This window comes from Tachysurus fulvidraco, chromosome 16 (assembly GCF_022655615.1).
Source record: "Tachysurus fulvidraco isolate hzauxx_2018 chromosome 16, HZAU_PFXX_2.0, whole genome shotgun sequence".
Classification (NCBI taxonomy): domain Eukaryota; kingdom Metazoa; phylum Chordata; class Actinopteri; order Siluriformes; family Bagridae; genus Tachysurus; species Tachysurus fulvidraco.
Window position 1 is genome coordinate 16,434,205 of NC_062533.1, and position 7,886 is coordinate 16,442,090.

At 44.8% G+C, this 7,886-nt stretch overlaps 1 protein-coding gene across 21 annotated transcripts in view; it reads left to right on the top strand.

Moving 5' to 3' along the window:
* The first annotated feature begins 1,195 nt into the window (after nt 1–1,195).
* Nucleotides 1,196–7,886, top strand: part of afdna (afadin, adherens junction formation factor a) — a 117,879-nt gene continuing 111,188 nt past the window's right edge. For 7 of the 21 annotated variants that reach the window (XM_047801642.1, XM_047801639.1, XM_047801636.1 and 4 more), the window contains exon 1: nt 1,198–1,480. In XM_047801642.1, coding sequence (XP_047657598.1) covers nt 1,379–1,480 — 102 coding nt within the window. In that variant the 5' untranslated portion in view covers nt 1,198–1,378. Of the gene's footprint in view, nt 1,481–7,886 lie in introns of all 21 variants that reach the window. The other 14 variants (XM_047801638.1, XM_047801643.1, XM_047801651.1 and 11 more) reach the window with 4 other exon arrangements.

A 7,886-nucleotide genomic window follows, 5' to 3' on the forward strand; every position in this document is an offset into this window, starting at 1 on the left:
AAAGAATTACAATAAAAACTGAATAGGAATTTTTGTATGAATTGGTGCTGCAGTATATTAAATGATACTATTTATATCACATAATCCTTTAGCTTTTTTGGCTCATGCACCAACACACACCTTCTCTTTTATCTTATCTGAGATTAGTGTCAAATCTAAGTGTTAAATTTATAATAAAAATGTATTTGTATTTATTTCTAATGAACAAGCCTTAGGTGACGGTGGTGACTGTGGTGACTGTGGTGACTGTGGTGGAAGAGCAAGAAACCTTGAGAGGAACCAGGCACAAAGATGAACCTCATCCTCATTTGGGTGACACTGGAGGGTGTGATTCTAAACTGTTATAAACACCAGAGAGTGTTATTATGAATAATGTCCTTTCTACAGTCCAACAATTGTGTATTGATGAGGACATTGTTGTCCTCAGAGTCCACATGGAGTTGACATCTTCTCTTTGAATACCTGAAATCTTCATGAAGCAAAATCCAACTGGAGTTGGTGCATCTCCTGGTTCCTCAGGATCCTCACATCTTTGGCCTCTTCTCACTGAAAGGCCGAAATCTTCATGAAGCAAGAAGTGCATAAAACTATTAATTTCTGTATACAGAAATATATCAGTTCCGGTTATACAGAATCTTATATAAATGAGACTCAAAAGGCAACCTTTTGCTCATCTGGGTCTGATTATAAATCATTTATCTTCTATATTTGTGTGCTACATGGACAATTAGTGCAATTGGGGAACCAGGAAATAAACATAAGCTCGATAAACATTCTTTAGTCCGTCTGTTATTATCATTATTATCATTATTATCATTAATGATAATAATGATAATAATGATAATACTACTACTACTACTAATAATAATAATAATAATAACAATAATCATAATTAATTTTATTATTATTATTATTATTATTATTATTATTATTATTATTATTATTATTATTATTATTATTATTATTTCAGAACCGCTTCTTTAATCTAAAAAAAATCCTGCTCCTTGTGGCGCGTGAGCTTCTGCGTGACTCCGCTGGGCGCGCGCGAGTCCAGAGAGAACGGGAATACATCATCGGCGAACGGGCGCGTGTCCGAGAGCTTGTATTGTAACACGGGAACGCGCACAGAGGGAGGGAGAGAGAGAGAGAGAGAGAGAGAGAGAGAGAGAGAGAGAGAGAGAGAGAACGCGGAAACGGGAGAAAGAGGAGGAGATACGGGAGAGAGAGAGAGAGGCGCGCGCGTGTCACCCGGAGACCGCCTGAGCTCCGATAGCGCGTTTTTAACCCTGAGATTTTGTGCGCGTTTTTTCTCTGGATTTAATCTGATTCGTGAAAATAATTCGGGATTGAGTTTTTGTAGAAGAGAAAGAAGAGAAAGATGTCGGGGAACCGAGAGGAGGAGCGGCGCAAACTGGCCGACATCATTAACCACTGGAACGCGAACCGGCTCGACCTGTTCGAGATCAGTCAGCCTACCGAGGTGAGGGACTCAAACACCGGGGAGGGAATCAGCCAGGCCTCGGTGTGGCCTAAACATACACCATACACACACACTAATCACATACTACATACACACACACATACACACACACATACACACACACACACACTAATCACATACTACATACACACACACACACATACACACACACACACACACACTACACAGCGCCTGTTTAATTCTGAACCCGCTCGGATTAATTTATTTATTTATTAATTAAATTCTTTCTTTCTTTGTCCCTGATGTCACAACATAGCTTTAAATACAACATTAACTCTATCTCCTCAAGTAAAACCTGTAAAACCATTAAAAATGCTACAGTATAAAATCTATACCTGCTGTAACGTGTGTGTGTGTGTGTGTGTGTGTGTGTGTATTTATATGTTTATAGCTAGTTCCCTTCCCATGTTAGCTAACAGATGTCACATAAAGGTTACACAAGCTAACTAACACGGATGGGTTTCATGTGTAGTCCATTGTGTTGTCTGTCCTTTATTATGATGATGATGATGATGATGATGATGTTTGTGTATATAAAGAAGATAATCATCAATGAGACGCTAGCTTGTGAGTCTCACACACACCGGTGATGTTAGCTAACCTGCACAGCTAAGCAGCTCGCTAGCTAACTTAGCAGAACAGGCTAAAAACAATAATAATACTAAGGATAATGTATTTGTTGTACAAACCGTGATTTAATTGTAACAGCATTAATCAGCTAAAAACAAACACGTATATTAGGTTAGAGTTATAGTTTATGGTGATACTGTGCCTAAGAAGCTATAGTGGCTACACTAATCCCAGTGACGTCATGAGGAGCTTGTGTGTGTGAGTGTGTCTCTCATGGTCTCTCTCTGTTCATATCTGTTCAGTCTGTGTCTCTGTCACTGCTTGAGTGTGTTGTGTTTGTCTCTGCTTGTGATTCTTTGTGTAAGTGTCTATCTGCGAACATGTCTGTGACTGTGACTCTGTCTCTCTCGGGTGTCTCTGTGACTAATCTCTCTCTCGGGTGTCTCTGTGACTAATCTCTCTCTCGGGTGTCTCTGTGACTGTCTCTCTCTCTCGGGTGTCTCTGTGACTGTCTCTCTCTCTCGGGTGTCTCTGTGACTGTCTCTCTCTCTCGGGTGTCTCTGTGACTGTCTCTCTCTCTCGGGTGTCTCTGTGACTGTCTCTCTCTCTCGGGTGTCTCTGTGACTGTCTCTCTCTCTCGGGTGTCTCTGTGACTCTGTCTCTCTCTGTGTCTCTGTGACTCTGTCTCTCTCGGTGTCTCTGACTCTCTGTGACTCTGTCTGTGACGCTGTCTGTGACTGTTTCTGGGACTCTGTCTCTCTCTGGGTCCCTGTGACCGTCTCTCTGGGTCTCTGTGACTCTGTCTCTCTCTCTGTTTCTCTGACTCTGTGTCTCTGTGACTGGGTCTTGTTCTGTGTCTGACTCTGTTTGTGACTGTCTCTGTGACTCTGTCTGTGACTTTATATCTCTGACTCTGTATGTATCTCTCTGTATGGTGACTGGTTGTCTCAGTGATGGCTTGCGGCTCCCTGTGACTGTGACTGTGTGTGAGTCTGTGACTGTGTGTGTGTAAGTCTGTGACTGTGTGTGTGTAAGTCTGTGACTGTGTGTGTGTAAGTCTGTGACTGTGTGTGTGTAAGTCTGTGACTGTGTGTGTGTGTCTGTGACTGTGTGTGTGTGTCTGTGACTGTGTGTGTGTGTGTCTGTGACTGTGTGTGTGTGAGTCTGTGACTGTGTGTGTGTGAGTCTGTGACTGTGTGTGTGTGAGTCTGTGACTGTGTGTGTGTGAGTCTGTGACTGTGTGTGTGTGTGTGTGTGAGTCTGTGACCGTGTCTCTGTGACTGATTCTCTCAGTGATGACTTGCTTCTCTGTGTCTGTTGGATAGATCTGATGATGTGTGTGTACTGGTGATGATTAACCAGAGAGCTAGTTAAGCATCTAACACTGACTTGTTGCTGCTAAAAGTAGCCATTTAACGTTAGAGGAAAAATTTCGGTCAAAAATCCCGAGCTGATCAAATGTCATGAATGTTGATTTTCGAGCTGAGCGTCGTCAGAGGTGTCGGCGTGACATTTTGGTATGTGATGCGGATTAATTTCAGTTTCTGGAGCTCACACACCTGCAGCTACAGAGAGACTTGCCGATATTATCACCGACTGATGATCTGGGACCGTTTAAATGATCCAGGCGTGAGATGGGAATGTGATCGTGATCACTTTGGGATTCGAAACAATATCCATCCTGTTGCACCGAAATGAGCTGATTAAAAAAAAAACTTTAATGAAGAGACACTCGAGAAAAATCATTGTTCTTTTCTGTCTGAGATATTAATGGAATGAGTCTCCAGTGACACCTGATGAGTGAGAGAGAGAGAGAGAGAGAGAGAGAGAGAGAGAGAGAGAAGGGATTAAAGCGAGCGTTTTAAGGAGAGAGATAAACCCGTGTGTGACCCGTGTGTGTCGTGTACAAACCCAGACATTCTCTGTTCGTGTTCTCTAAGAGCACAGCTGCAAATCACAGGTTCATATAAACACGCTCAGTCTTGATAGCTTATCGTTTCCATGGTAACCGGCCCCTCGTCGGTAGGATCACAAACCCGTCTTATGTTTTTTTTTCTGTGAAGGGATCTCTATTTTGTGACGTTCAGCTGGCGGAAGCTGTTTCCACCGTCATCCAAAGTAGAACCACTTCCACCGTCGTTCTGCCGACGGACTTTAAGTTAAAAAAGCGTAGCTGTCGGAGTTCGTACCGGTCGTGTGTCGTGTGAAAGTCCGTCAGCGATGGCGTCTCCACCCTGTTTGGTGGAGCGCTCCAGCTCGATTGTTCTGCTCCTCCAATCTCGCTGATGCCGCATCCGTTTTGGCCGCGGCCGTGTTTCCACTACAGGGCTGGAGGAAGTGAGATTTGGGGAAACAGTCATCTGGGAAACAGCTCCATAGGTGTGGTTTGGGAAGAGGGCAGGAGGAGGGGGGAAGAGAGCAGGAGGAGGGGGGGAAGAATCCTCTAGAATCCTCTACATGTTATTTATTTCAGAACGTAAACGGGTTTTGTTTTGAATGTCAATAGGGAGGAACTTTTTTCATTTAAAATTTTTTTTTTAACGATGAAGGATGTGCCACATACGCGAGTCCACGCTCTGGATGTCCTGGGTGTGGTTAATAATCATGTGGCACACATCTCGTGCACAAACACTTAAACGTATTTTTTTAGCGACGTCGTCGTTCGCTGTTTTTTCTCACTCGTCATGGGTGTGTTTCTCGGTGTGTGTGTGTGTCGTGTCTGTGGGTGTGTGTGTCGTCTGTTTCGTCTGTGTTTGAGTGATGTACTATGTATTCACCTCCCAGGCAAACTGTACTATGTATTCACCTCCCAGGCAAACTTTCTCTATGGAGATGGTTTTCCGCTTCCTCTCCGCTTCCTCTGTCCTGAAGCTCCTGCACTGTAATTACATCAGACACAAAATGGATGAGTTTCTCCTCATCACCTGACAGCAGAAACACGAGCAGCGATTTGCACTGAGTGAGGAGAGGCACGGTGCAGGATTAATCCTCTCGTCTGCTTAGGATCAGAAGGTCCTTCTCTCGGAGTTTTCTGTTGACTGTGCAGCCGCGCTTCCTGCTTCGGTTTGTGTGCGTGTTCAACCTGCTGCTGTGTTTATTTGATTTTTTTTTTTTAAAAATTCCCCTGGGGCCGTGTTGAACCATAAATCTGCTGGTGTGGCATTAAGGGTTGGGCTTTCCTATATTACCCCCCCACCCTCTGGATTATTTTTGCAACACACTCATGCACACATGCGCACACGCGCACCCGTGTTTTACTCCCTTGCAGGCGCATGCTTTGTTTTTGTGGTTTGTCGTGTGTGTGTAGGTGGGTGCAGGTGTAGGTGGGTGCAGGCGTGGGTGGGTGCAAGCGTGGGTGGGTGCAAGCGTGGGTGGGTGCAGGCGTGGGTGGGTGCAGGCGTGGATGGGTGCAGGCGTGGGTGGGTGCAGGCGTGGGTGGGTGCAGGCGTGGGTGGGTGCAGGAGTGGATGTGTGCAGGAGTGGATGTGTGCAGGCATGCGTGGCATGGGTGTGTGCAGGCATGTGCGGGCGTGGGTGTGTGCGGGGGTGTGTGTGTGTGTGCAGGCGTGTGTAGGTGTGTGCGGGCATGTGTGTGTGCAGGTGTGTGCGGGCGTGGGTGTGTGCAGGCAGCATTCACTAAATTCCAGGGGTTTCATTACCACGACGTAAACGGGGCGTGTTTCTGGAGGTCTTGGTCTTTCAAAAAAAAAAGCCTACTAAGGACAAAACAGTCATACAGGTGGATTTATTTTAGAACACAAATAAACAACCAAAAACTACAGTCAGAGTTAGAGTTAGATTATCAAATAGGCCACGCCTACTCGATGACGCAATATCTGTTACGCTGTTCTGAAATCCCTGGAAATAAGGGTGTGTTCAGGTGGGTGTGTTCAGGTGGGTGTGTTCAGGTGGGTGTGTTCAGGTGGGTGCGTTCAGGTGGGTGCGTTCAGGTGGGTGCGTTCAGGTGGGTGCGTTCAGGTGGGTGCGTTCAGGTGGGTGTGTTCAGGTGGGTGTGTTCAGGTGGGTGCGTTCAGGCCTGATCTCTGACACGTGATCACTTTGTCAGGTTTCCAGAGATTGATTTCTCTTGATTAAAAGTCAGAGGTCAGGTGTGTTAACACAGGTGGAGATTGTCACGGACTGGACCGGACTGGACCGGATCGGACCGGATCTCTGTGTAAAGTGTGTTATAACTGATCCTGAATCTGTTCGTTATACTACAGCACACACAATCAGTTCTCAAGGCTGATTGGTCAGAGTGTTGATTTACTTATCACTCTGTTGCTTTGTCCTACCATTCATTTTCACACACACACACACACACACACACACACATCCACATAAAATATGTGCAAGAATGCACACAAAACACACACACGCGCACACACACACGCGCACACACACACGCGCACACACACACGCACACACACACGCACACACACACACACACACACTTGCCAAGACTATCTTACTAGATTAGAGCAAATTTTTAGCTAAATTAGTGTATTTCCGTCTTGTTGTTGTTTTTTCTGAGGAACACAACCCTTATCCAGCCCTTACACTGTGGAGCAAAGGCTTGTACACAAGAACCTGTAGCCTAATAACAATCGGTGGCTTTCAGTCATTTGTTTTTTGTTGTAGGCCTCACTCTTTCTTTTACACACTCTCTCTCTCGCTCTCTCTCTCTTTCTCTCTTGCACTCTCGCTCTCTTTCTCTCTTGCGCTCGCTCTCTCTCTCTCTCGCTCTCTCTCTCTCTCTCTCTCTCGCTCTCTCACTCGCTCTCCTTCAAGGAGCTTATTCAGGCAGTGAGCATGGAATGTGTACAAAGTGTAGAGTTTTACTATCCACAAAGTGTAAGTGTGTGTACGTGTGTGTGTCAGGTGTGTGTGTGTGTGTGTGTGTCAGGTGTGCCCACCTTTTCCCTGGGGATACAGATAAACCTACAGGTTAACTGGAACCTGACAGACTTTATATATAGACTTATTATCCTAGCGCTGCCGGAGTTGCAGACGAAGCGAACGCCCACAATTCCCTTACACAAGGCTTTACGCTCAAAGGTGCGTCGTAACACGTGTCTATAGAACCAACAAACGAACACGATTATATATCGGCGAGAGGGAAAGTGGATTCCTTCACCGAGGGACGTCAGCGATTTCAGTCAATAGAAAACAAGATGGCGGGACTGCAGTGTGTATAAAGTGGTCCGGTGATAACCTCTACTAACCGAGGGGGATGAAGGATACTTGACTTTTTTTGGGAAGCTCCTCCCACTCAGAGCACCATCAAAATGGATCGTGTTTACTTCCTGTGTTCATGATATGGATGTTTAAAGAAGACAAAAACAAAGTTCTTTTAGTTCTTATTCCAGATTCTAGAATTATAAACATTTTCTCTGGATGGAAAAAAAACTGAATTGGTTTGGAGCGTTAATGCTGCATGAGATTCAGCTCATTAGATCTTAATGTTCTTGCACAGTGTGTGTGTGTGTGTGTGTGTGTGTGAGAGAGAGATTTAGGGTGAGTTGAATACACAGGAAAGGGAAGTTGGAGTGAGGAACTTGATTAGGTTTAAAAAAAAAACAGGTAGATGGTAAAAAACAAACTGAAATTAATGTAAAATTAAACAGTGTTGATGTAAACCGTCTGATCTCACATCAGACTTCTGGGCTGTTTTTTTTGGTATAAAGACTCAGATTAAAGGACTTGATTTTGAATCCAAATCCAGTGAATAATAAAAACTCTCTCTTTCTCTGTCTCTCTCTCACACTCTCTCTCGTGCTATCTCTCTCGCGCTCTAACATCTAACACTTGTGCT